Raw genomic sequence first — 26,848 nt, forward strand, 5'->3', positions numbered from 1 at the left:
ACATTGATAATTTAAGCCAATAAAATTTCAACGATCCTGTTATGAAATAACTTTTAAATAAATATTTGCTTAAGTTTAGATCGTTATTGATGAAGGAATTGGAAAGGATTGAACAACACAAAATCTGGATTGACATTAAAAATGGGCCAGTTTGTAATTTTTGTTCTAACGATGTAAGTAATCTATTCCTAATTGTTTTTTAATTTTATCTAAATAACTATACAATGAGTGATTACTCGTTGATTTTTTAGAACAATTCTGATTATAAGATTGGGTTATGCCTATAAGGTTTGCAGAACAGAAAAATGCATAGAAATTGGTATTTATGTAAAACTGTTTAACAGTGAATGAGAATATCTAGCCTTTGAAATATTGTTATTGTTTTTTTCTTGTAGCGACTAAATTCAGTAGGGTAATGAATCCTTCGATTGATCCATGCGATGATTTTTATGGATATATGTGTGGGAACTGGAATAAAATCTATCCTATTTCAGAGAGAGACACGGAACGACTCATTAATAGTCATACTGTTTTACATATTAATATGGATTTGCAAAAACTCGGTAGGGAAATAAAACACAATAATAGTAAACAAATTTATAATCAATTATGAATAATAAATGCTTTGTTTAGATATTTTAACAAAGAAATTGATAGCAGCAAGTAGTAAAGCTTTAAAAACAGCCAGAGAATTGTTTAAGTCGTGTATGAACGTTAGTCAGTATTTCATTTCATTATAAAGAATTTTTTTGTATAAAAAAGGAAATTTGTAATGATTTCTTTGGTGATTTTAGAAAAGATTGACAATGACGAAGCAAAGAATTTATTGGCTTCTTTGAATAGAATGGGAGAGTGGCTTTTGTTGACTCCAGAACCTGTATTTGGTCTAAAAAATTTCTGGCAAAAATATCTCAAAATGGAATATCAATTTATCACTGATAATCCTTTCTTCAAATTGACTATTGGCCAACATCCAATGCGTTCCAACATACCATTAATTATCGTACGTGAATTCCGTTATAAAAGTACGATAAATTTTAGCCAGAGTCAATAATAAGCTTTCGTTTTGCATGTAGTTACAGAAACCTACTGTATTTTTATCCAGAACAGTGGAAATGAACGATCTAGTCAAGACAGAAGTTATAAAAGCTTATAAAGATTACATTCGTGACGTTGCAACGTATCTTCGGAAAAATAGTGGTAAACGTGATGTTCTTCCGGGTATGGACAAGGATATTGATGAAATGATCGAGTTTGAGCTTAGTTTGACAATGGTCAATCATATTATTATATTTACACATAAAAACTATTAATTATATAATTTTAGATAATAGATATAAAAGTTTACTACATTTTAAAAGTAATATGCAATTTTTCTAGTTACCACCCAATAAGCGTGAGATAATGACTATTGACCAATTTCAAGATTTGTATAATCGTATTGGGGGAGATCATCCAAATGCTCAAGTAATTTTAATCGATTAAAATGATGACCATCTTAGTGTACGTCAATATTGAATTTGCTTATTTTTTTAGATAGACTGGTTGAGTGCAATACAATTTTTATTCGCTCAAGCCAAAATTAAAATTACAAAATCACAACAAGTACTGGTTCTTCACTTGGAACACTTTGAGCATTTGCCTGAAATTTTAAAAGCCACCAAATCTCGTACAATTGGTGTGTAAATAAGTGATCATTTCTTGATTCATCAACTCACTATTATTGTAAAATATTCTCCATTTTTTGCTGTAGCTAACTACATTGTTTGGACTTTTGTACGAAATAGTATTAAATTCAGTGGCAAAGGTTTAATGTCTATAAGTAAACAATTTAACGATAAGATACATAGAAGTGGACAGGCAGAATTCAATAGGTAATTTTTTATCTTTGGAAATATTTTCCTTTAAAATATTCTTACAGTTCATATTTTCACTCAGAGTAGTCACGTGCTTTACACATCCAACTTTAGACAAAGCCATTTCTTTGGAGTATGTTAAACGATATTTCATTGAGAGTAATAAAAACGAAGTAAGTATTTTTGGACACTGCATTAGAATTCGTGAGATAAATACTAAGTTGTGCATTTGCAGGCCCAGAGAATTATTAACCATATGTTTCAAGTGTATAAAGATGCTTTAAGCAAAACTGACTGGATGGACCAGGAAAGTAGAAAAATATCTATAGACAAGTTGCAATCTATTTTAACACTTTTGGCCTATCCTGAAAATTTCACGTCGACTACTATTGACAAATATTACAAAAATGTAATCTATTTAGACAGATGCAACTCCTCCTTGAAATTTATCATATATCGAATCGATTAATATTTCAGTTTAAGCTTGGATCAAACTATCTGGAAAGTATGATAAACATAGAGAAATTCAATTATTTGAATGATTTGAGCAAAATGGGGCGAATTATCGATAGAACTCAGTAAGATTGAACAAAATAAGAATCTCTAACGAGAAAGATCAATAGAATATTCTTTTTAAATCAATATTTTCTTTGTCAAACATTTTAGATGGGAAGTAGAGCCAACAATGACAGACGCTTTTTACAATACAAGATCAAATTCTATCAGTGAGACTATTTTTCTGAATCAATACAATAATTATTAACGTTTAAACTCAATTAAAATATACAATAGAACAATGATTAACTTTTTTTCAGCTATACCTGCTGCTTTTTTGCAGCATCCAATAATTGATCCTGATAGGCCACAGTAATTTGAGCTAATTAGAAGAAATATATAGGGCGTTTTTTACAAAACAGCCACTCCCCCTACCTACTTCAATTTTTGAGAGAAACTAGTTTTCAATATAAGAGTATTTTCGTTACAAATTACTACTTTTTAATGCTGTTAGGCGTTTTTGAAAATTCAAAATGGCCAACCCATAAGCAAGACTGAAATAGAAGGTTGCGGAAAATTTAATTTAATATTTTGCAATATGTTTTTCATCTGGTTTAATTAAATTACACTACATAGGCTTTTCTTTGTGTTTTTTTGCCAGAGTGGCCGGAAAATGTAAAAAAATCCACAAAATTAATTTTTTTTATTAATTTAATTTTTTTCTGAAAATTACAGGCTTAAATAAAAATTGCTATAGAATAAAAATGTCTTAGAATTGATTGAATAATACTCTTAAAATATTTAATAATTTTTAGAAGCATTTTTTGAATATTTTGATTTGGCGATTTTTAAAAAAATAAAAAATTATTTCCAAAAAATTTGAAGGTACTCTTCAATAAATTCTAAAACATTCTTATCTTATAGCAATTTTTCTTTCAGCTTGTAGCTTTCAAGGAAAAATTAATAAAAAAAATCAATTTTGTGAATATTTTATATTATACCGGTCATTTTGGCAATAAAATATAAAAAAAAGCCTATGAATAGAGTAATTTCATTAAACCAGATGAAAAATTTTTATAAAATGTTAAATCAAATTATACACAACCTTCTATTTCAGCCTTGCTTCTGGGTCGGCTATTCTGAATTTATAAAAACACCTAACGGCATTAAAAAATAGACATTTCAACGAAAACTTCACATGGTGAAAACTATTTTATCTCAAAGATTGAAATAGGTGGGGGGGATAGAAGGGCGATTTGGCAAAGAATGCCTCATATACTATATATATATATATATATATATATATATATTAGGGTGGCCATAAAAAAATAAAATTTTTACCGATGCTATTAGTTTGTTAAGAATGATGAAAAAATAGGAATCAAATTTGTTTAGATTTTTTTGAAGCCGTTAAATGAAGCCGATATCATTTTTAAAATTAAAAATTTAGATTTATTGAAAACAATTTAACAAAATTATAAATTAATATTGTGGTGGATTAATGTTTTTTTTATTACATTTTCTTGTAAATTAACTAAAGGACTTTTCAAAGCACAATATTAATTTATAATTTCGTTAAATCGTTTTCAAGAAATCTAAATTTTTAATTTTAAAATCGATATTAGCACAATTTAACGGGTTCAAAAAAATCTAAAAAAATTCGATTTCTATTTTTTCATAATTCTTAACAAAATAAAAGCACCAGAAAAAAATTTGTTTTTAATGGCCACCCTAATATATACATATATGTATATATACATTAGGGTGGTCGTTAAAAAAAATTTTTTTGACTGATACCCCGAAAACCACTAGTATTTGATGAGAAATTACAGTGGTTGAAACCTGTGGCCTGATAAATGATGGAAACACGTGCCTCAATGCAATCAAATACAATTTTCGAAGAATTTTACAGTTTTTTGCAGATAACTCATTAAATATTCGATTTTATGAAAAGATGCATATAACTTTTTCTCTGAAGAATTAAATTCTACATAATAAAGGTTCTATACATTTTTCTTCTAGAATGCATACTAATCGAGATATTCCTGAAAAATCGATCCTCTTTTTCGTTTGTACACATTATATTGACATGCTCATATGAATAGTTATTCTCATTTCGCTGTAGTTACACATTTTATTTCTCTTAATTTAATAAAATATGTTAATTGTATGGTAAACTAAAAATAATTAGTCATATAAACATATCAATATAATGTGTATAAACGAAAAAGAGGATCGATTTTTCAGGAATATCTCGATTAATATGCATTCTAGAAGAAAAATGTATAGAACCTTTATTATGTAGAATTTAATTCTTCAGTGAAAAGGTTATATGCATCTTTTCATAGAATCAAATATTTAATGAGTTATCTGCGAAAAACTGTAAAATTCTTTGAAAATTATATTTGATCGCAATAAGGCACGTGTTTCTGTTATTTGTCAGGCCACAGGTTTCAACCACTGTAGTTTCTCATGAAATACTAGTGTTTTTAAGGATCCGCAAAAAATTTTTTTTTAATGACCACCCTAATATACATATATAAAAAATTTCGGAATAATAAAATTTTACTTCTCTCAGAGTACTGAACTACGCTGTATTTGGATTTATAATAGCTCATGAGATATCTCATGCTTTTGATCCTACAGGTTAATCCTCTCTAGATGAAATATTCAAAACTAACAAAATAAAAATTGCCAAAGCCATATAAAATGTTATTAATATTATTGCAGGCGTTAGGTGCAACAAAGAGGGAAAAATAGTTAATCTTTGGCCACCTCATACACACAAAATTTACAAGGGAAAAACTGATTTTGTCATAGATCAATACAATCAATATCCGGTCCCGGGGCTCTACAAACAAAGGAACGCTGTTTATGTATACAAATTTAAATCACGATGAATCAAAAAACAACTAATAATACTCTCAATTACCATTACAATCCTAATTGAGCCAAATTCATTTTTAGACCAGAGGAGAACAAACGGTGACAGAAAATGTTGCAGATTTGATTGGTTTGCAAAAGGCGTACGATGCTTATGTAGACTATCTAAGGATGAGTGGTGGAGAAGACATGCGACTGCCAGGATTCGAAAATACTACCTCTCACAGATTATTTTTCATGTTTCATGCTCTTGTAAGTATTTACTAATTTTATTTGCATTTTTTTTAAACATCGTTATCTTTCAGTTTAGATGCGTTAGCATGACAACAATGAATAGAGTTTGCATACACGACACTGATTGCCATGCATTACCGGAAGTCAGATTGAGAGGAGCTATCTCGAATCACAAAGGCTTTGGTCATGTATTTGGTTGTGAACCAGGCTCACGCATGAACCCTTTGGAAAAATGCTCCATGTTTGCATAATCCTGTTTCTCCTGTTTCTAAAATTATTGTAAATCTTGGTGTGACACGCAAAATATTAATAAAAACTGACTTGGCATGAATTTTTTTCTATTCTTTGTAAATTTCATTCAAAATGATTCGTTAAAAGAGAATATAATCACACTTGTGGTATTAATCGTAAGATTTCATCAATACACATGACTACAATGTCATAAAATATGTTATAAAATTAATTTATGTATTCCAATACACGACACGAAAGCTACTTCTATCTTTCTTTCGAATATTAAAGAAAAGCTTTGATAATTCAAGTAAATAATATCTTTGTAGTTCACTTATAAAGAAAACTGTTGCAAAAATATTTTTTTTAAAGTTTAGAACGTGATTGATGAAAATATTGTAAAGTTTTCGAGTGCTAAATTGGATTGATTTAAAGTATGAAGCAGCTTGTATTTTTTGTTTTATGTGTGTAAGTAATCTATTCATGATTGATTTTTAATTTTATCTAAGTAAGTATAATGTGTGATAGGTCGTTGATTTTTTAGAACAAGTCTAGGTGTAAAAATGGGTTATGCCCATGAGGTTTGCAGAACAGAAAAATGCATAGAAATTGGTAATATTATGTAAAACTGATTAACAGTGAATGTAAACCAGCATTTAAAATATTTTTATTGTTTTTTTTTTTTTTATTAGCAAATGAATTCAATAAGGTAATGAATGTTTCAATTGATCCATGTGACGATTTTTATGGATACATGTGTGGACAGTGGAACGAAAACTATCCAGTTTCAGATGATGATTTGGACCTATTTGTTGATAGTTGCAGTTCCTTGAATACTAACTTAGATAAGCAAAAATTCGGTAGGGAAACAACGAAAAATACAATGCAAATTATTAAACTATTACGATTAATGAATATTTCATGTAGATATTTTAACAAATACATCGATACCAGCAAGTAGCAAAGCTTTAAAAAAGGCTAGAGAATTGTTCAAATCGTGTATGGACGTTAGTGAGTTTTTTACTTGGCTATATAAAAAATCTTCTACCGCAAATACATAAATTTTTAATGTTTCTTCTTTCTTTTTTCGTGACTTCAGTAAAGATTGACAAAAACGAAGCCAGTAATTTATTGAGTAATTTGAAGAAATTTGGGGACTGGCTTTTGTTGACTCCAGAACCTATATATTATCCAAAAAATTTCTGGCAAAAATATCTCCAAAAGGAATACCAATTGATCGGCGATAGTCCTTTTTTCCAATTGAGTATTGGCCAACATCCACTGTATTCCAAGTATCCAATAATTGTCGTACGTGAATTTTTTGCAATAAAATTTTTTCACGAGTGATAATTAGTTTACGTTTCTCAGATGCAGAAACCTAGGATATTTTTATCTGGAACATTGGAGTTGAACGATCATAATAAAAGAGGGATAATAGGAGCTTACAAAGAGTATATTTATAATGTTGCGTCATATCTTAGAAGAAAAAGTGGTAAATGTAATGTTCTTTTGGGAATGGACAAGGATATTGACGAAATGATAAAATTTGAACTGAGTTTAGTCAGGGTCAGTCGTATATAATGTATATTAATCTTTTTTAAAATTTTTCAATTAATGATAGAAAAAAGAAGCACCTTAAATTTTATTGAATTTTAACACGAATATACGTTGTTGTAGAAAGAGGACAATAACCGCAAAATGATGAACATTGGGGAATTTCAAAATTGGTATAATGGTTTTGGTGGAGATGACTCATACGCTCATGTAATTTTAATTAGATAAAAATATTATTTCAGTACATCAAGTTTTAATTTGCCTTTTTTTAGATAGATTGGTTAGAGAGCATTCAGTACTTATTTGAAAAAGTTAAAATTCAAATTACAAAGTCACAAAGAGTACTATTTCATGATTTGAAACACTTTCAGCAGTTGCCAGAAATTTTAAAAGCCACAAAATCTCGTACAATTGGTATGTAAAAGAAGTGGTCATTTCTTGATTCATCAATTCAACATAGTTGTAAATTATTTTCCATTTTTGCTGCAGCTAACTACATTGTTTGGACTTTCATACGTAATAACATTGAATTCAGTGGCAAAAGCTTAAAATCAATAAGACAAAAATTTAATGATAAAGCATTCGAAGGAGGAATACAGGAATACACAAGGTTAATTTTTGCTCCCTTTATGAAATATTATATTTCAAAATATTCTAAAATTTATCTTTTTTATCTCAGAGAAATCACGTGTTTGATGCATCCAAATTTAGATAAAGCAATTTCTCTGGAGTTTGTAAAAAGATATTTCATTGAAAGTAATAAACACAGTGTAAGTATTTTGTGGCACTACATTCGAATTCGTAAAACAAATCAAATGACGAGCATTTACAGGCCCAGAAAATGATTGATAAAATTTTGAAAATATACATAGAGGATTTAAATAAAATTGACTGGATGGACGAGGAAAGTAAAGAAATATGTAGTGAAAAAGTGCAAGCTATTGAAATGCTTGTAGGATACCCTGATGATTTGACGTCAGCTACTATTGGCGATTATTACAAGAATGTAATCTATATTTTTATAAATGTTGCTTTTCCCTTGAAACTTATCATTCAATAGCTGCATTCAGTAGAATTAGCAGTTAGAGAGCTGTTACCAAAATACTAAATATGATTTGTCGACTTGAGAAAGAACAACTATGTTGCTGACCAATCATATTTGTGTATTTCAGTATACACAATGTTGCTACATATCTGCCACTTCTATGGAATATAATAACCAATGACTACATTAATATTTCAGTTCAAACTAGGTGCAAACTATCTGGAAAGTATGATAAACCTTGAGAAATTCAATTATTTGGTTGAATTGATTAAAATGACAGAATACGTTAACAGAACTGAGTAAGATTTTAACAAATAAAAATCATCAATCTCCTAAAATCGTCCTCGTAAGGAAATATTTAATTGACAAAGCTTTTCAGGTGGAAAGTAGAGTCAACAGTAGTAGATGCTTTTTACAATTCAAGAGCCAATGCTATCAGTAAGAGACAGTTATTCTAAATCAGTAGAATGATTAATAAAATTTAAGTTCCATCAATCAAAAGAAGCAATAATAAATATTTTTCCAGCTGTTCCTGCTGCTTATTTACAGCCTCCAATATTCGATCCTGATATGCCAGAGTAATTTTTACTAATTAAATAAATAAATACTATATAAAAAACTTGAAAGTATTAAAAAGATATTTCTCCTATTAGAGTACTGAATTACGCTTTTTTTGGATTTACAATGGCTCATGAAATTTCTCATGCTTTTGACCCTGTCGGTTAGTACAGTTTGCTTCAAAATATTTAATAAATTATCACAATAAAAAATATTAAGGTTCCAACCTCGTAAAATTGTTGAAGGTATCAGATGTGACAAGGAAGGAAATGTGGCTAACATGTTGCCACTACACATACAAAAAATTTACGAAGAAAAAGCTAAATGTTTTACAGACCAATATAATAAATTCCTTATCCCGGAACTCTCCTGCTCAAAGAAGCCTGTTCACGTAAATAATCATATCGACTTGATAAAATTTAATGATACATTTTCGATTTTGTTTGTCCTTGGAACTTGTGAGTCAACTTGATTTTTAGACCAATGGACGTAAAACTTTAGCAGAAAATATTCCTGACTGTATTGCTTTGCAAAAGGCGTACGATGCTTATAAGAAAAATCAAAGGGAAAATGGTGATATAGACGTGAGATTGCCAGATTTCGAGGATACCAGCTCTGACAGATTATTTTTCATGTTTCATGCTCTTGTAAGTATATTCACTAATTTTATTTGTATTTTTTTTTTAAACATCGTTTTTTTTTAGTTTAGATGTACCAGCATGACACCAAAGAACAAACGTTGCATACATGAAACGGATTGCCATGCATTACCAGAAATCAGATTGAGGGGAAGTATCTCAAATCATAAGGATTTTGGCAATGTATTTGGTTGTAAACCAGGCTCACGAATGAACCCTTTGGAAAAATGCTCCATGTTTGCATAATCCTCTTTCTGCTATTTCTAAAATTATTGTAAAGCTTGGTGTGACAAGCAAAATATTAATACAGAAATGATTTTGCAGGAAGTTTCATCTTATCGTATTAAATTTATTATAAAATATAAGTAATGACTATATATATAACTCTAGTTGCTCTGTTATTCTTGAATATTCACCAATACACGTGACTGCAGTGACATAAAACGTGTTATAAAATTAATTTATGTATTTCAGTACACGAAATAAAAACTACGTTTATCTTATTCCTTTCGAATATTAAAAAAGAACAAGTTTGATAACTCGAGAGCCAATAATATTTCAGTGATCCATTTATCAAATAACGTTTAAACAAGAATTTTTCTTAAATCTCAAACGTGACAGTTGGAATAACTGAAAAGAATGAAAGTGTAAAAACTTATTTAACTTTAAACATGGGGCAGTTTATAATTTTGTTTCTACTGATGTAATTTATTTATAAATGTTTTTTTAATTTATTTATACCTAACTGTACTATATGATTTTCATAATTTATTTTTTAGATCATTTATCATTGTAAGAATAGGTTACGCTCGTCAAGTTTGTGAAACAGAAACATGCAAAGGAATTTGTAAGTTATGCATGTATATTAGGGTGGCCATAAAAAAAGAAAATTTTTTCCGGTGCTTTTATTTTGTTAAGAATGATGAAAAAATAGGAATCAAATTTTTTTAGATTTTTTTGAAGCCGTTAAATGGTGCCGATATCGTTTTTAAAATTAAAAATTTAGATTTATTGAAAACGATTTAACAAAATTATAAATTAATATTGTGCTGGATTAATGTTTTTTTTTATTACATTTTCTTGTAATTTAACTAAAGGACTTTTCAAAACACAATATTAATTTATAATTTCGTTAAATCGTTTTCAATAAATCAAAATTTTTAATTTTAAAATCGATATTGGCACATTTTAACGGCTTTAAAAATTCTATAAATTCGAGGATCTCTTTTTTTTTTATAATTTTTGACAAATTAAAAGCTTATTGGAATTTTGGTTTACATCTAACCTCGAAAAAGTGAAAGAACATCGGATTTTTAACTTTAAAAACGATATCGGCACCATTTAACGGCTTCAAAAAAATCTAAGAAAATTCGATTCCTATTTTTTCATCATTCTTAACAAAATAAAAGCACCGGAAAAATTTTTCTTTTTTTATGGCCACCCTAATGTATATAGATAGAAATTAATAAGCAAGAAGCCTCTAATTCATAAAACATTATATACTCCTTCTTTATAGCAAACGAATTTACTATGGGAATGGATCCATCGACAACAGCATGTAACGATTTTTATGGGCACATGTGTGGAGGGTGGAAGAGAAACCATCCGATTCCAGATGACGAAGAATCCATTGATACTTTGAGTTTTCTGGATGATAGATTGGATATGCAAATTATTGGTGATAAAATGAACAATGGTATAATACTGAGTTATAATAAAATATTCAACGCATCTTTTTTTTTTAGACATTTTAACAAATACGTCGATAAAGCCAAGTACCAATGCTCTAAAAACTGCCAGAAAATTGTACAATTCGTGTATGGACGTTGGTGAGTTTTCCACTTGGATATAAATAATGTTCTATGTAGAAATTTCAATATTCATTTCCAATGATTCTTTTCATTATTTTTAGTAACTTTTGACGGAGATGGACCAAGGAATTTATTGGATTTTCTAAAAAAAAATGGAGGCTGGCTTTTACTTAGTCCAGAACCTGTATTTACTCCAAAAACCTTGTGGCAAACGTATCTCTTAATGGATTATCAACTTTTAAGACCTGAACCTTTATTTGTTGTGGAAACTGACTTGCATATACTTAATTTTGCAATTCAAATAATCAATGTACGTCAATTACGTACGAATAAAGTTGGAATGAAAATTGATCAAAGTGAAAACTGAATTTTTCATATTCCAGATTAAACAACCTGAGCTTATTTTATCCGAAACAGTAATTATGGATGAGAAATCGAATAACGCATTATTAAGAGCTTATAAAAAATACATTCAAGATGTTGCATTTTACCTTAGCAGAAAGAGTGGTAAATGTAAACCTCAATTGTTTATGGAAAGAGATATTGATGAAATGATCGAATTTGAACTAAAATTGGCAAAGGTTGATAGTACAATATTATTGAATAAATGCAGAAAAAATTTTATGAACTGTCTGAGCATTTTTTAAAATAATATGCTTACGTTTTTATAGATAAGAGAATTTTCGTTATGCAAGATGAAAGGAGAATGTGTCTACAGAATTATGACAATTGAAGGGTTACAAAATTGGTATAATACATTAGGAGGAGATGACCCCAGTACTCGAGTAATTTTAATTAATTAACATTACTATTGTGATATATATGTTTGATATATAGATTTAACTTGCTTTTATATTTTTAGATAGACTGGTTGGCAATAATACAGCATGTGTTTCAAGTGACTGAATTGAAAATTAAAAAATCTGATATGGTACAAATCTCTAATGTGGAATTCTTTGAAAAATTGCCAAATCTTTTAAAAGAAACCAAAGCTCGTACAATTGGTAAGATAAATGGGTGTTTTCTGATTCACAAAATTAAAAATCTTTGTTTACTTTACTACATTATTTACTATACAGCTAATTATATTGCTTGGACTGTGATACATTATGGGATTGACTTCAGTGGCAGAAGTTTAACTACAATAAAAAACGAATTTTTCATTAAAGTAAAGGATAAATCATATTCAAAAAAAGAGAGGTATTGTTCTTTTTTTGTATTTGTTCATCAATTTTTAGCATATTCTTATAAAATTAAATTTTTTATCCAGAGAAATTACGTGTTTGAGGCATCCAAATTTGGAAAAAGCTATTTCTTTCGAGTACGTAAAACGATATGTGCCTACAAATTATAAAAGTGAAGTAAGTATATTTTATTCACTCTATTCTAATAAATGGAATAAATGAATTCGAAATAAGTATAAAACGTACATTTGCAGGTTCGAAAAATTATTGACCATATTTTACTAACGTACGAAGATAGTTTAAGTAAAATTAGTTGGATGGATTTGGAAACTAGACAAAAATCTATTGAAAAATTGCAAGCTATGAAAATATTTGTAGCTTATCCTGATGATTATTCTTCAGCTAATATTGACAATTATTACAAGAAAGTAATCTTTCTTTTTTTCAAAAATATTATTTTTTTCTCTTATATTTTTTTATTCATGAATTGACCACAATAAAATTTCAGTTCAAACTAGGATCAAACTATCTAGAAAGTGTAATGAATATTGAGAAATTCAAATATTCGAAGGCATTGAACGAACTGCGAGAACCAGTGAGCAGAGATGAGTAAGGTTTAATATAATAAGAATTTTAATGATCCAAAAAATATTCATCGTGATTAAATATTTTTTTCCACCACTGCACTTATTCCCAGGTGGTATACAGAGCCAACGACGATAAATGCTGCTTATCAACGAACAACAAATTCTTTCAGTAAATAATTTTTTTTTTAAATCAATGCAATAATCATTAACATTTAAATTCAATTAAATGAAACACATAATAAATATTTTTTAGCCGTGACAGCTGCCATATTGCAGCCTCCAATTTTTGATCCTGAAAGACCACAGTAAGGATAAACATTGCATTTTAACCCGTTAACACCCAAGCGTCTCGATTTTGATGCACATTTTCAACGCGATTATTTTATGTGTTATCGACATTGAAACAATTTTATTTTTACATATTCTTACGTAGAATTTTATGCTCTTTAATAATCAGCAATCCAAATTTTGATGACACATCAGGGGGAAAAAATATGGCCGTTTTAATAATGAAAAACCTGAAAAATTTCGACACAAATGATTTTGTAGAATTTTTGTTACTATGTTACCGCAAAGTAATTGTGTTAAAATTATGATCAGTGATGATCGGAATAGTTAAATTATAATTCAGAATTTTTTTGAAATTTTTGAACCCCCCCCCCTTTTTACAATATGGCGGCCAGAACGTAAATATTCTAGAAAAACGTAAACTAATTTTTTTCTCGGAAACTATTTAGTTAAGCACAAAATAACTAAGAACAAAAATACCCTAGAATCGATCAAAGAATATCCCCAAATTTTTGCATACTAGAAAACAAATTTCAGAAATTTAAATTTTTGTGATATTTGGAAACATCAAAAATTTTTGTGTATTCTCTGATTAATTCTAAAGTATTTTTGATTTGAGATAATTTGTGCTAAACTAAATAATTTCCGAGAAAAAAATTATTTTAGGTTTTTCTAGAATATTTACGTTCTGGCCGCCATATTGTAAAAAGGGGTTTTTAAAAAGCTTCAAAAAAATTCTGAATTATACTTTAACCATTCCGGTCATCACTGATCATAATTGCAATATGATTACTTCGCGGTAACATAGTACAAAAAATTCCAAAAAGACATTTGTGTCGAAATTTTTCACGTTTTTCATTATTAAAACGACCATATTTTTCCCCCTGATGTGTCATCAAAATTTGGATCCCGGATTATTAAAGAGCATAAAATTCTACGTAAGAATATGTAAAAATAAAATTGTTTCAATGTCGACAACACATAAAATAATCGCGTTGAAAGTGTGCATCAAAATCGCGACGCTTTTGAGTGTTAATGGGTTAATTAAATAATTTTATAGAATGAAAAAGTTAACTCTCTTTTAAAAATTATTTGCTTTTTTTCAGAGTACTGAATTATGGTGCGATTGGATATATAATAGCTCACGAGATTTCTCATGCTTTTGACGACAGAAGTGAGTGAAATTTATCCAAAATATTTATAGGTAGAGCAATATAAAAACTGCATAAATTTTCCAATTTCATAATATTATTAAAGGCTGTACATTGGGCAAGGATGGAAACCTGGAGGATTGGTGGCCACCACTTATATACGAAATTTACAAGCAGAAAGTTTTTTGTTTTGTGGAGCAATTCAAGAAATATGAAATTAAAGAGGCGTCTGCAAAATTTGGGAGGATTTGTGTAAATAATCGAAATGGATATAAAATTATATCCCATATTACCATTAAAATTACAATCGAGGCAATTGATTTTTAGACTAATGGAGAACTGACGTTATCGGAAAATATTGCTGATTCTACTGCACTGCAAATAGCATACTTTGCTTACAAAGATTATCAAAAGAAGATTGGTGGTATAGATATAAGATTGGTGAATTTGGAGGATGTTAGTTCTGACAGATTATTTTTCATGATATTCGCTTACGTAAGTATATATATATGTGTGTGTGTGTGTGTTAATTTTAATTAAAATTTTTTAATTAAATAGAGTTTTTTTTACAGACTAAGTGCAGCAATATTCAACCAGAAAAATTATTATTCAACAACTTTAAAGAATGTCATGCATGCCCAGAAGCCAGAGTGAGGGGAAGTATTTCGAATCACGAAAATTTTGCCTTTGTTTACCAATGTAAAATTTTCAGCAAAATGAATCCATTAAAAAAATGTTCCATTCTAAAGTAATAAAATATGTTGATGATTGATTGTTTAAGATGCAACAAAGAACAATATACAAACAATACTTGCATAATTTTTTACTCACAATATTTAATTACATACTTTATACAGTTATACATATTTGCATTTTGGAATCTTAAAAATCAACACTACATTTTGCTTGTTTATAAGGACTTGACAAAAAATCGTTTAAAAATTAATCGTAAGTACAGTTGAGTATAAAGATATTAGCCAATTTAATATTGATGGTCATGGCCAGCACACGTACAGAATTGCAATAAAATGGAATGTGCAATAAAAATTATTTATCTACTGGATTTTACAATGATAAAGTATTTTTTTAGCTCTTATTTATGCATATTTTTAAATATAAGCACTTTGATAATTCTACCCAAGAGGACGAACCCATTGCACTCGTTCTACCAGGAAGTATTTGAGGTATATGATCTTTAGTAAAATATTCGAAAACATTTCGAACGTATTAATATCAGAAGATGAAGATAAATTTTCTATATTTTCTCTTTCCATTGATGTAAGTACACTGTGAAATGTTGTTGGTTTAATTTCTTGCAATAAAAGATTAAAATTAAAATTCATCAGATTTATAATAATGGCTGTAATGGCTGCTGATCGCAATCCTGGTTGCAACACGAATGAAAAGGATTATGATCTTTGCACGTCACCGGAGTGTCGACTGATAGGTATAGATATATAAATAAGAAGAAAAATATCCCATTAAAATTAATAGTTGTCTAATTTTTTTCTCATTATTAAATATTTTCAGCAAGGGAATTATATAAATCAATGAACTTTTCGGTAAATCCTTGTGTCGATTTTTACAATTTTATGTGTGGTATGTGGAAAGTAAAGCATCCAATTGCTCGTCATCAAGTATTGACTGACGCACTTGACGAAGTAACAGCAAATATTTATCGACGATTTAATGGTAATGAAATAACAAATTATAAAGCTTTGAAGAAAAAAAAAGTAATATACATTTTTATTCGAACTTGTATCAATAATGATTATCATTTAATTAGTTAGATTATTTTATTATAAATTGAGCAATTTTTATGTGAAAATCAAATATTGACTGACGCACTTGACGACGTAAAAACTACTATTTATCAACGATTTAATGGTAATAAAATAACAAATTATAAAGCTTTGCAGAATAACAATTTATATCCATTTTTATTCAAATTTGTATCAATAATGATTATTATTTAATTAGTTAGATTACTTTATTATAAATTGAATAATTTTTATGTGAAAGTCAAATATTTATATTTTGTTAATTATCCTTTTTTTTAAATGTATGGATTTTATTATTTATTCTAAACTATTAAAAATCAGTACTGTTATCAAAGTATCAAATAGGAAACTAAATTAATTTATACTTTTCCTCAAAATTTTCTTAATTATCCCATCGATATAAAATAAGAATTGATGAATTAATTTTAATTTTTTTTTCTAGAAATCCTATCAGATTCCATAGTAGGTAGTACCACAGCTTTGGATAAAGCTAGAAGACTACACAAGCAGTGCTTGGATATTAGTAAGAATCTCGAGCAATATTAGTGAAATTTATACTTTTGAGTAAAAATTAAAACTAAACCCATTTATTTGCAGAAACTCTAAATGAACAAGGTGTAAGGCCAATATTCAGCTATTTAAATAAATTGGGAGGATGGCCTTTGCTCAAACCAGAGGCTATATTTTATTTTCGCAATTCTTGGCAACTAGTACACAGAAAGGGTCTCCAGACTATAGGTATACTTCCCTTTTTCGACATCGGTATTGACCAAAATAAATTACAATCTCACATTCGAATAATACAGGTATTCGTATGATCGAGGGCCATGGCACAAGCAGCATCTGCAAATAATGTAACTCAACGATCACTGTACATATAAGTATAAGAACAATTGAAACAAAAGATTTTAGTCAATTATTTAAGTATTGATCGTTTTCGATTCGACAGCCACTGTCTGTATCATGGCCATTAAAATTGAAATATTCGTTTGGTATCAATTATGGTATTGACATTAATTAATTATTTTGAAGATATCACAACCGACGCTTAATTTAGAAGCAACAAAAGAGGAGGATCGACAACAGAATAGGAACATAAAGAATTATAAAAAAGTATTACAAGATGTTGCTTGGTATTTTAGCAGTAAAATGGAAGAAAGCGATACAAATTTACGCATGAATGCTGAGATTGAAGAAATAATCAAATTTGAATTGGCTTTGGCAGATGTTGGTAACAGTGCTATATTTCTATAATAAATAAAAATTCGTATAGTAGAGTGAATGATTTTAAAAATAAAATTCTTAAGTCATTTTTGGTTTAGCCATAATTCAGACAAATTTTTCAGTCCATTAAACGTTATTCTTCGTAATATCAATAAATTTAATTTCCTGATATTATGAATAACTGCAATTAGTGGATTGATATTTTTTCTGTGAATTTACTAATTACAAAAATCTTCACTTGGAAAAATATATATGTCATTCCTTGTATAAGATAATGTCCCATAGAGCATCAAATGACTTAAAGATATTTTTTAGGCGTCTTTTAGTCAATTGGAGGACTAAAAGATGTCTATAAGACAACTTTTAGTCAACTGTGTGCTGCATGGGATAGTAGTACCTTTGTTTCTTCTACATCGAGAATTATTTTCCGCAGATAAGGGTATCACGATTAGACAGCAAAAACGTTGAAAAAATTCACAATATCATGACTATTGAAGAATTTCAAAATTTTTATGATTTGCATGGAGGGAGCCATTCGAATGCTAAAGTAACACTTTCTTAATTTTACTCGCGTTTAAAGTCGTCTGTTTAAAATGTTCAATTTTAGATCTACTTTTATAATATTTCAGATAGATTGGCTGGAGACTATAAACGGTTTATTTGAAAATACTGCAATTCGTGTTGGAAAAAAGGAGAAGATAGAAGTGCGTCATCCGGACTTCTTCAGAAAATTGCCAGAAATTTTAAAGAACACCAGATCACGTATAATTGGTATTAAAAATACTACGTTGAACTAAAGAATTCATAATACACCTTTTTTCATATATTTCTTTCTTTATTTCAGTTAATTTTGTAGTTTCGTCTTACGTACGTCATATGATTTATTACAGCGATACTTATTTAACTGATATAGCGAATGAATATTTTTCTAGAAGCTATCTTGAAGAAACAGCAGAGATCGAAAGGTAGATTTTTTTATTATTATTAAATTATTTATTAACATAACCCTTGATATATTTCCATATTTAATTGTTTTTAATAATATATAGAAGAGGAACGTGTTTGACTCTACCAACTTTAAGCAAGGCTGTTTCCATTGAATACATAGGGCGATATTTCCCAGAAACTATTAAAACAAAAGTAAGTTTTTCGAGATATACCAAATTCCAGTTAAATAAATAAATATAAACAAATAATCTATACAGGCAAGAAGTATGGTTGACCAAATTTTAGAAACGACTGTAACAGTTTTAAACGAAACACAGTGGATGGATGATCCAACCAAACAGATATCTATAGAAAAGATGCAAAATATGAAAAAACTTGTGGGGTATCCTGATTTGTACAGAGCTAATGACATAGATGCTTATTACGAGGATGTAATTATCTCCGATATAAAGAAATATACTTTTCATAATTATAATTATCTTTGTAATATGTGAAATTAATATTTTCAGCTGAAACTTGGATCTAGCTATTTAGAAAGTATAATAAATCTCCTGAAACACAATAGATTAAAAGAATTTTCCAAGCTTCGAACACCAGTTAGCAGATTGGAGTAAGATTCGAATAATTAAAGAGTACCTGAGATTAAAAAGAAACTATTTCATTAAAACAGACTGTGATTATTAACTTTTTATTTTAACTCATTTCTTAGATGGACTGTAGAGCCAACCGTAGCAAATGCCTTTTACACTAACTCATTGAATGCTATAAGTAAACTTTTTTTTTACCCATTATTATATACAATTTATAAGTTAACAAAAAATTAATTAAACAAAATCTAATCTAATTCATTTCAGTCGTACCAGCAGGTTTCCTGCAATATCCTATTTTTAAACGTGATAGACTATAGTGAGCAAAATTCACAAACAATATCAGACTTAAATAATAAAAAAAAAATAATGAAAATGTTTTTTTTCTTTAGCGTTCTGAATTATGCTGTAGCTGGATTTATAATAGCTCATGAAATTTCCCACGCTTTCGATATGAATGGTAAGTCGACTATTTCTCTTACAAATTTAATTAACTAAGAAATGACAAACATAAATTATTTTCCTAGGTCGAAAATTCAATAAAAATGGAAACTTTGGTAATTGGTGGTCTCGAATCATGTACGAGATTCATACTAATATATCTGAGTGCTTCGTGGATCAGTACACTAAATTTATAATCGAAGAAATATCAGGACCGACAAAACTTATTTGCGTAAGAAAGCAAAATGAATGAATAAAATTCAACGATATTCTTCAATTTTCAGCTGCTTGAATATAAAAATAATGTTTAGGTTGATGGAAAATTAACGTTGTCAGAAAATATTGCTGATTCGGCAGCCTTGCGTATTGTATACCGGGCTTTTAAGGCATACCAGGCGAGTGTTGGTGGTAAAGATATACGATTGATGGGGTTGGATCAGTATAGCTCAGACAAATTACTCTTCATGCAGTTTGCTCAGGTGATTATATATAATTTAACATTTTTTTGATTTGCCAAAAAATTGAAATGCTTTCAATTTTTAATTCCTACAGTCTTTTTGTACCAATATGAGAGTTGGAGAGGTTTCACAATTTATAACCAAAGACTGCCACGCGACACCTCGAGCTAGAGTCAATGGAGCTATTTCGAATCATCCAGATTTTGCTCGAATTTTTGAATGTGATGAAGAAAATTCTCCTATGAACCCACCAAAGAAATGCTCCATATTGTAACGTGGTATTTTTTCTTTATAAGCAAAATGAAAATTGTTTAGCCATTCAAAACATATATGCTGAATATTCAAATAAACGATTCATTTTCCAAGTTTCCTTTCTTATCTTTACTTTATTTTTAACTCTTACACGTTTTAATGAAACACAAAAGTTGACTGATAAAAATAAGTAGGAAAATAAAAATAAAGATACAAGTCAAATTCAATTTTTGATAAAAGAGACTGTACTATATTTCTTGTACACACGAATGAATTCGACAATTGAGAAGAATAGTGGACGGAATGAAAAGTGAATTGGAATTATGAATATTTTCATATGTATATATCAAGAGACACAGTAGTGTCTCGAAGGCAAGTACATATAACAGTAGAGCCGACGCTACCGTGTAACTTATACAGCAAGTTTGACCGTCCCAATTTTCAAACCGATTTATTTTCGTGAATGATCCATTGTCATGATATATATCTTCAGTTGAGTGAGTACGGTTTAATTTTTTATTTTTTTGTTTTCAACAACGTATCAGGATACAAACATACATATATTAGACTTATAGCTATAGTTTCACTGGCTTCTGAAAATAATCTAAAAACATTAAAAAAATATGAAACTTATATTGTTATAACATATGCCATAAATTTATTGCTATCGATCCATCTCATTGATTAACACGTCATTCCTGAAGCTAGAATTGAGGTCACTCTCTCAAATAATCAAAACTTCGCACAAGCCTTGAAGTATGGACCCAGCACCTCCATGAATTCACCTTGAAAATGTTCCATAAAAAATAGCCCTTACTTAATAAAAGTATCCTAATTAATTGGAATTATTTTAAATAAAAAGCTACATTCATCCTTCCCTATAATATACAGTAAACGTAGTATTAACAATTGTGCTCTAGATAAGAATTAAAATTATTATTCAAATGAATATAATTCATGCTGTTGAATAAACTAATATTTAATATTTAAATTTCTATTAAATTCTACACGTGCACGAACGTACCATGTTTTATTACTATAAAATAAACTGCTAATGCAAACAATATACTATAATACCAATGACATAAAATTTATTTATCAGCTTGAATATATGTAATAAAAATGTATTTGATTTTATTAATGCTTAGCTTGTAGTAAACGTTTTCATAGACAGCACCAAAAGTTTTACTAATGTTAAATAGCTGGTATTAAAAAAATTCTAGGTAAAGTGAAATTTTAATCAACTTGGAAACAGAATTTTGAAAACGATTGGATCATAGACGTAAAGTGACTAAATCATGGATGAATTATCAATCTTGCTACTATTTGTGTAAATAAATTTAAAAATTTTTTATTTTCAATTTTCTCCACAAGTGAATAAAATTACATTAATTTTGCATTATACGAATATTTAACAGGTGCATAATAACTTTTGCAAAGGGCTCTGACAAAAAACCTGCTTGTCCCGTAGAATTGAGGGGTTATGAAATTTGTGATTCAGGAGATTGTCAAAAACTCGGTAAAGTGAAAAACACAATAGAAACAGGTTTTCAGTTAACTTGCTATTAAATATTTGCAGCACAAGAATTTAGTGCCTCAATGAACACTTCGGTAGATCCTTGCGAGGACTTTTACAGTTACATTTGTGGAACATGGACAGAGAGACCACTAATTGCCTCCAATCAGTTTTTAATTGCATCATTTGATAAATTAGCAAAATCAGTAAAACTCCATATCAAAGGTGTTTATTATTCTATCGTTAAAATTTAAAGTAAAAATTTGAATGTAAATTATTTTTATTCTTAGATATTCTCACAGATGTAAAACCTGGAAGTACCAAAGCTTTAAGCAAAGCTAGAGAAATATATAAATCGTGTATAGATAAAAGTGAGTTTTTTTTTAATACTAATTAATACATAGAATCTCTTATTTTTTCATTTAACTAAAATTTCATTTCCATTTTTTAGGAACTATTGATCAAAATTCAGTAAAGCTGATTAAAGAGCAATTGGAAATAATCGAAGGCTGGCCTTTGCTTCGCTCGCAATCCATATTTTCTTTTTCCTCCAAATCTTGGCAATCGGTTTTCAAAAAATTTTTTAAAATCTTCCACCCTGAATTTTTGTTTTATATAAAAATTGGAACCAATGATAATCCTACTCATTCTCGAATTATTAAGGCAAGTACTACTTATCCAAAATGAATGTGTACATAATATCAAATTTTCACTTTAAAGCTTCATCAACCTGAACCAGCTTTTGCTCAACCAATAACTTCAGAAAGTCACTGGGAAGACCAAGTGATGAAAAATTACAGAATATATATCCATAATGTAGCTCTGTATATTCGAGAAAAGAGTGGTAAAAGTATTACGAATCCAAATTTCGAACAGGATCTCAATGAAATGATCGAGTTCCAACTAGATTTGCTAAAGGTCAGTAATATTAATACTAACTGGAGAAAAGTTGATTATGACAAAATCACAAAATTGCATATTATTAATTATTATTATATTAATACAAATTAATCTGTTTCCTTTTACAGATATCAGGATGGTCGAAAGGCAGCAAGGCTATTAGCCAGAGGTACAGTCTATTGACTATTGAAGATTTTCAAAATTGGTATAATTATTATGCACAGAATCATCTAAATGCTAAGGTAATACAGGAATCTTTTGAAAATCTATAAAAACCAATAAAAATTTGTACAAATATTCAATGTGCTTATAACTTTTGCAGATAGACTGGCTGGAAATAATACAGCTTTACTTTAAATCATTGCAGACTAAAATTAAAATATCAGAGAAAATAGCAGTAACAAATATCGAATTTTTCAAAAAATTACCATCAATTTTACAGAAAACAAAACCTCGAGCGATAAGTGATTAAATAGTTCTTATACTTGTATTAAATCAAAGCAAAATTTAAATTCACAATTTATTATTTATTGTAGTTAATTACATAGCATGGCGTCTGGTTGATTTTCTGATTGATTACAGTGATACAAAATTAGTTGATTTTAAAAACGAATTTAATTCTAAAGCTTTTAAAAAAAATCCAGCACAATTGCCTAGGTAATTTAAAAATTAGAAGTTCGAATCAACATTAAAATAATTATTTTATTATATTTCTATTTTTGTGTTTATCTTTTTTATTTAGAGAGACAGTGTGTTTGAAGAATCTAAATTTAGAACAGGCTATTGCTTTAGAATACGTAAACCGTCATTTTTCAGGAGCTGATAGAAAGAAAGTAAGTCTTTCCACTATATATATATACCCAAAAAAACAGTCTTCGACTGTAAAAAACGAACGGCAAATATATTGATCCTATTATTAATATTCCAATTAAAAAACGTAGTGGGATACAATGGGCAAATATTTGAATTTTTATTAATATACGTTAGAAAAATATTCAAAACAATAAAGTTACTTACCTGGCCTGTAATTTTCATACGTAAGTCATTACCTTACAATGATAGCATTTAACAGAGACAACAGTTGAGGGAGCAATGTGTCATTGGGTATTATTTTTAAATCCTATAATACTATCCAATAGAAGTAGAAGTTTAAAAAGAAATACTCAATAGTTCCACAACTGTTTTCTCTGTATTGAATGCTACCAATATAAACATCGTTTCTCGCAACTTCATAATGTGGCTGTTTCATGCTATTACGTACAATTGGCCCGGCAAATACTTTTTTTTTCTTTTGGATATTTTTCTAATGTGTAAAGCTTGCCCATTAATTGAATCTCATTACGTTTTTTAATTGGAATATTAAAAATAGGATAAATGTATTTGCCGTCCGTTTTTTACAGGCGAAGACTGTTTTTTTAGGGATCTCACAACGTTTTTTAATGATTGCAATAAGTAAACAAAAAGCAGGTAACTGTGCATAATTAATCGTGCATTCCAGAGAACAATGCTTGTTTATTATTGTAAGAGTAATATGACCACCCAATATGCACTTTTAATGAATTATTATGTCATTTTTTTTAAGTATAGTTTTTTATATGTATATATAAAAGCCCTAAACCTTTTATTCAAAATATTTTAATCATTGTAATATAATATGACCATCCAATATATATGTTACCGATTATTTGTTCACTTCCTCCATGGTTACCGATTGTTTGTTCACTTCCTCCATTGTTACCGATTGTTTGTTTACTTTCACCATGGTTACCAATTGTTTGTTTACTTTCACCATGGTTACCGATTGTTTTTTTACATTCTCCATGGTTACCAATTGTTTGTTTACTTTCACCATGTTTACCAATTGTTTGTTTACTTTCACCATGGTTACCAATTGTTTGTTTACTTTTAACATGGTTACCGATTGTTTGTTTACTTTTACCATGGTTACCGATTGTTTTTTTACTATCACCATGGTTACCTCTTTTTTGTTTACTTTTTCCATGGTTACCAATTGTTTGTTTACTTGCTCCTTAGTTATACATATGTGTATGTGTGCACGCAAATCAATCGATATAATTCTCATGAGTAACTAACTTCAGGGTGAGACATACTCGGAAGGAGGAAATTGAAAGAATTTATGTGTTTTTTTTTTTTTTCAAAATTCGGGGATACGGCTCCTATATGTCTGGAATGCGTGGACCGATTTCCATGTTTGAAGGCTCATTTGAAAGATCTTTGAATGCACAAAACATAAAAACATAAATAAAATTTCTAAATTAATAATGCGACGAATGATATTGATTTGAAAATTGAATTACCAAAACTTGCTGTATACATATACTAGTATCTCGACTGCAGTCCAATGTACTTGCCGTCGAGACACTACTGTGTCTCTTGATAGGTGGATAATATTTTTGTGTCTGATAAAAACAAAGAGCCAAGATTCGTAAATTTAGTTATAAATATGAAAGATTTAAAATTGTCCACTTTATAGAAAAAGTGCTAAAGCTTTGATTGTATTACAGTCGAAACAAATTGTTAACCATATTTTAAGAACTGCTGAAAAGACTGTTAGTAAAATAAATTGGATGGATCCAGAATCTAAACTGAGAACTGTTCAAAAAATACAAGCTATTCTACCACTAGTGGGCCATCCTGATTTATTCATCTCTCCTGCAATTGAAGACTACTACAAGAGTGTAATTATAATTAACTAAACAATTTCCTCCCTCTGCATTTTTAAACTTATTTATTAATCAGATAAATTTTATCAGTTCAGACTTGGCTCATACTACCTAGAACATATGATAAATCTTCACCAATTTCTCAACAGGAAATACATTGAAAAATATATTACACCTTACGACAGAAAAGAGTATGACCATAAATTATAAAAAAAATATTGCTTGTGATATATATTCAATGGTCCCATGCATCTTGTATTTCAGATGGGATAAACCACCAACATGGGTGTACGCTGCATATTCACTTACAACCAATAACATCAGTAAATAAACTATTTTCACATATTTAAAGAAAATTACCACAATTTACATCAATATGTAACAAGCTTTATAACAAATTATTTTTAGTCATCAGTGCTGCTTTCTTGCAATATCCACTGTTTAATATTGGTAGACCAGAGTGAGAAAAAGCTTCTGAATAATCTTTATATCTACTTAATTCTTAATTAATGCAAAATAATATAAATGATAATGCAACAAAGTTATATTACATTTATAAAAGTACTTATTCGCTTTTCAGTGTACTGAATTATGCTGTAATAGGAACCATAATAGCTCATGAAGTTTTTCATGCTATCGATATGACAGGTGAGTGGAATTAAAATAATTTTTAAGCAAAATAATTAAAGTACAGTAGATATAACGCCATCGTAATGTTAACGAAGGTCGTAAGTTCGATATGGATGGACATTTAAAGGATTTGTTGTCACCATCCACAAAGAAGATGCAGGATGAAATGTCTGAATGTTTTGTAGATTATTACAATAAGTTAGAGATTTTGGAAATATCAGATAAAGACAACATTGTTTGCGTGAGTAAAATTGATCCATCTTCTTGAATTTTCCATATATTCGATCCAATGTAATTTTCTTTTCAGAATGATGGGAAACGCACGCTATCGGAGAACATGGCTGATTTGTTTGGTTTGCAAGTAGCTTACGATGCTTTCAAAGAACTTCAAATCTCCTCTGGTGTTAAAGATATACGATTGGTGGGAATGTTGGATAAGAATTCGGATAAATTATTCTTCATGCAATTTGCCCTAGTAAGTGATTCGATTAAATCTTTTTTATTATTCATCGCCATTGTGAATTTATCCAATTTAAATTTTATATTTTATCTGCAATTAAAATATATTTTTTTCAGTACCTGTGTGCTTATAGAATGAAAAGAAGTACGGCATTAACCCACCTTCAAGATTGCCACGCAACTCCTGAAGCTAGAGTTAAGGGGAGCATATCGAATCATAAAGATTTTGCACGTGTTTTTAACTGTGAACCTGATACTCCTATGAATCCAACACATAAGTGTTCCAGTTATTAATGATGATTTGCTTACGAGGAGCATATTATAAAACAGCTCATGTAACTCTCATGTAACAATTTAAACATGAAGAATATTACGATTAATAATAAATAAAATAAGTGATTTTATATTGCAAAATTATTTTTTTCTTTCTATTTTATTATGCAAAATAGAAGA

The 26,848-nt window shown here is 28.9% G+C and overlaps 5 protein-coding genes across 10 annotated transcripts; all 5 read left to right on the forward strand.

The window, feature by feature from the left end:
* Positions 1–81: 81 nt before the first annotated feature.
* LOC136781183 (neprilysin-11-like) lies at positions 82–5,799 on the forward strand. Of its 4 annotated transcripts, none has more exons than XM_066739971.1 (18): positions 82–173; positions 252–319; positions 396–563; positions 634–717; positions 795–1,003; positions 1,077–1,274; positions 1,381–1,467; positions 1,537–1,678; positions 1,754–1,874; positions 1,939–2,029; positions 2,092–2,265; positions 2,334–2,434; positions 2,523–2,581; positions 2,672–2,723; positions 4,930–4,997; positions 5,082–5,227; positions 5,319–5,486; positions 5,540–5,799. In XM_066739971.1, the coding sequence occupies exons 1-18, from the start codon at positions 142–144 to the stop codon at positions 5,717–5,719; spliced, it is 2,148 nt and encodes a 715-aa protein (XP_066596068.1). In that variant the 5' UTR covers positions 82–141; the 3' UTR covers positions 5,720–5,799. The 4 variants fall into 4 exon arrangements, with proteins under 4 accessions (XP_066596068.1, XP_066596069.1, XP_066596070.1 ...); XM_066739972.1 differs by having other exon boundaries at positions 5,545–5,687; XM_066739973.1 differs by lacking the exon at positions 252–319 and having other exon boundaries at positions 123–173; positions 495–563.
* Positions 5,800–6,051: 252 nt separating this feature from the next.
* On the forward strand, positions 6,052–9,749 carry LOC136781381 (neprilysin-11-like). Of its 2 annotated transcripts, none has more exons than XM_066740256.1 (18): positions 6,052–6,167; positions 6,244–6,311; positions 6,392–6,559; positions 6,627–6,710; positions 6,799–7,007; positions 7,068–7,265; positions 7,377–7,463; positions 7,526–7,667; positions 7,743–7,863; positions 7,933–8,023; positions 8,086–8,259; positions 8,497–8,597; positions 8,678–8,736; positions 8,825–8,876; positions 8,952–9,019; positions 9,102–9,247; positions 9,336–9,503; positions 9,566–9,749. In XM_066740256.1, exons 1-18 carry the CDS (start codon positions 6,136–6,138, stop codon positions 9,605–9,607), a joined length of 2,010 nt encoding a protein of 669 aa, XP_066596353.1. In that variant the 5' UTR covers positions 6,052–6,135; the 3' UTR covers positions 9,608–9,749. The 2 variants fall into 2 exon arrangements, with proteins under 2 accessions (XP_066596353.1, XP_066596352.1); XM_066740255.1 differs by having other exon boundaries at positions 9,561–9,745.
* Positions 9,750–10,076: 327 nt separating this feature from the next.
* LOC136781378 (membrane metallo-endopeptidase-like 1) lies at positions 10,077–15,549 on the forward strand. The gene is made up of 18 exons (XM_066740249.1): positions 10,077–10,197; positions 10,274–10,341; positions 11,011–11,172; positions 11,240–11,323; positions 11,407–11,615; positions 11,689–11,886; positions 11,977–12,090; positions 12,168–12,309; positions 12,385–12,505; positions 12,576–12,666; positions 12,744–12,917; positions 12,998–13,098; positions 13,187–13,245; positions 13,330–13,381; positions 14,471–14,538; positions 14,622–14,767; positions 14,843–15,010; positions 15,088–15,549. Exons 1-18 carry the CDS (start codon positions 10,166–10,168, stop codon positions 15,265–15,267), a joined length of 2,169 nt encoding a protein of 722 aa, XP_066596346.1. The 5' UTR covers positions 10,077–10,165; the 3' UTR covers positions 15,268–15,549.
* An 83-nt stretch (positions 15,550–15,632) lies between these two features.
* On the forward strand, positions 15,633–20,313 carry LOC136781372 (membrane metallo-endopeptidase-like 1). Its single transcript, XM_066740238.1, has 18 exons — positions 15,633–15,793; positions 15,862–15,962; positions 16,046–16,207; positions 16,739–16,819; positions 16,894–17,102; positions 17,329–17,523; positions 17,954–18,067; positions 18,150–18,291; positions 18,365–18,485; positions 18,570–18,660; positions 18,726–18,899; positions 18,978–19,078; positions 19,178–19,236; positions 19,323–19,374; positions 19,448–19,515; positions 19,583–19,728; positions 19,808–19,975; positions 20,049–20,313. The coding sequence occupies exons 1-18, from the start codon at positions 15,756–15,758 to the stop codon at positions 20,226–20,228; spliced, it is 2,202 nt and encodes a 733-aa protein (XP_066596335.1). The 5' UTR covers positions 15,633–15,755; the 3' UTR covers positions 20,229–20,313.
* Positions 20,314–20,516: 203 nt separating this feature from the next.
* On the forward strand, positions 20,517–26,782 carry LOC136781373 (neprilysin-11-like). Of its 2 annotated transcripts, none has more exons than XM_066740240.1 (19): positions 20,517–20,703; positions 21,409–21,536; positions 21,625–21,725; positions 21,786–21,947; positions 22,013–22,093; positions 22,174–22,385; positions 22,443–22,640; positions 22,751–22,864; positions 22,945–23,086; positions 23,159–23,279; positions 23,365–23,455; positions 25,148–25,321; positions 25,397–25,497; positions 25,571–25,629; positions 25,715–25,766; positions 25,887–25,954; positions 26,032–26,177; positions 26,244–26,411; positions 26,513–26,782. In XM_066740240.1, exons 2-19 carry the CDS (start codon positions 21,505–21,507, stop codon positions 26,687–26,689), a joined length of 2,199 nt encoding a protein of 732 aa, XP_066596337.1. In that variant the 5' UTR covers positions 20,517–20,703; positions 21,409–21,504; the 3' UTR covers positions 26,690–26,782. The 2 variants fall into 2 exon arrangements, with proteins under 2 accessions (XP_066596337.1, XP_066596336.1); XM_066740239.1 differs by having other exon boundaries at positions 21,430–21,536.
* Positions 26,783–26,848: the final 66 nt, after the last annotated feature.

Source organism: Prorops nasuta, unplaced genomic scaffold (genome assembly GCF_024137725.1).
Source record: "Prorops nasuta isolate Cenicafe-Biocafe unplaced genomic scaffold, Cenicafe_Pnas_1.2 PNAS00022, whole genome shotgun sequence".
NCBI classification, from domain to species: Eukaryota; Metazoa; Arthropoda; class Insecta; order Hymenoptera; family Bethylidae; genus Prorops; species Prorops nasuta.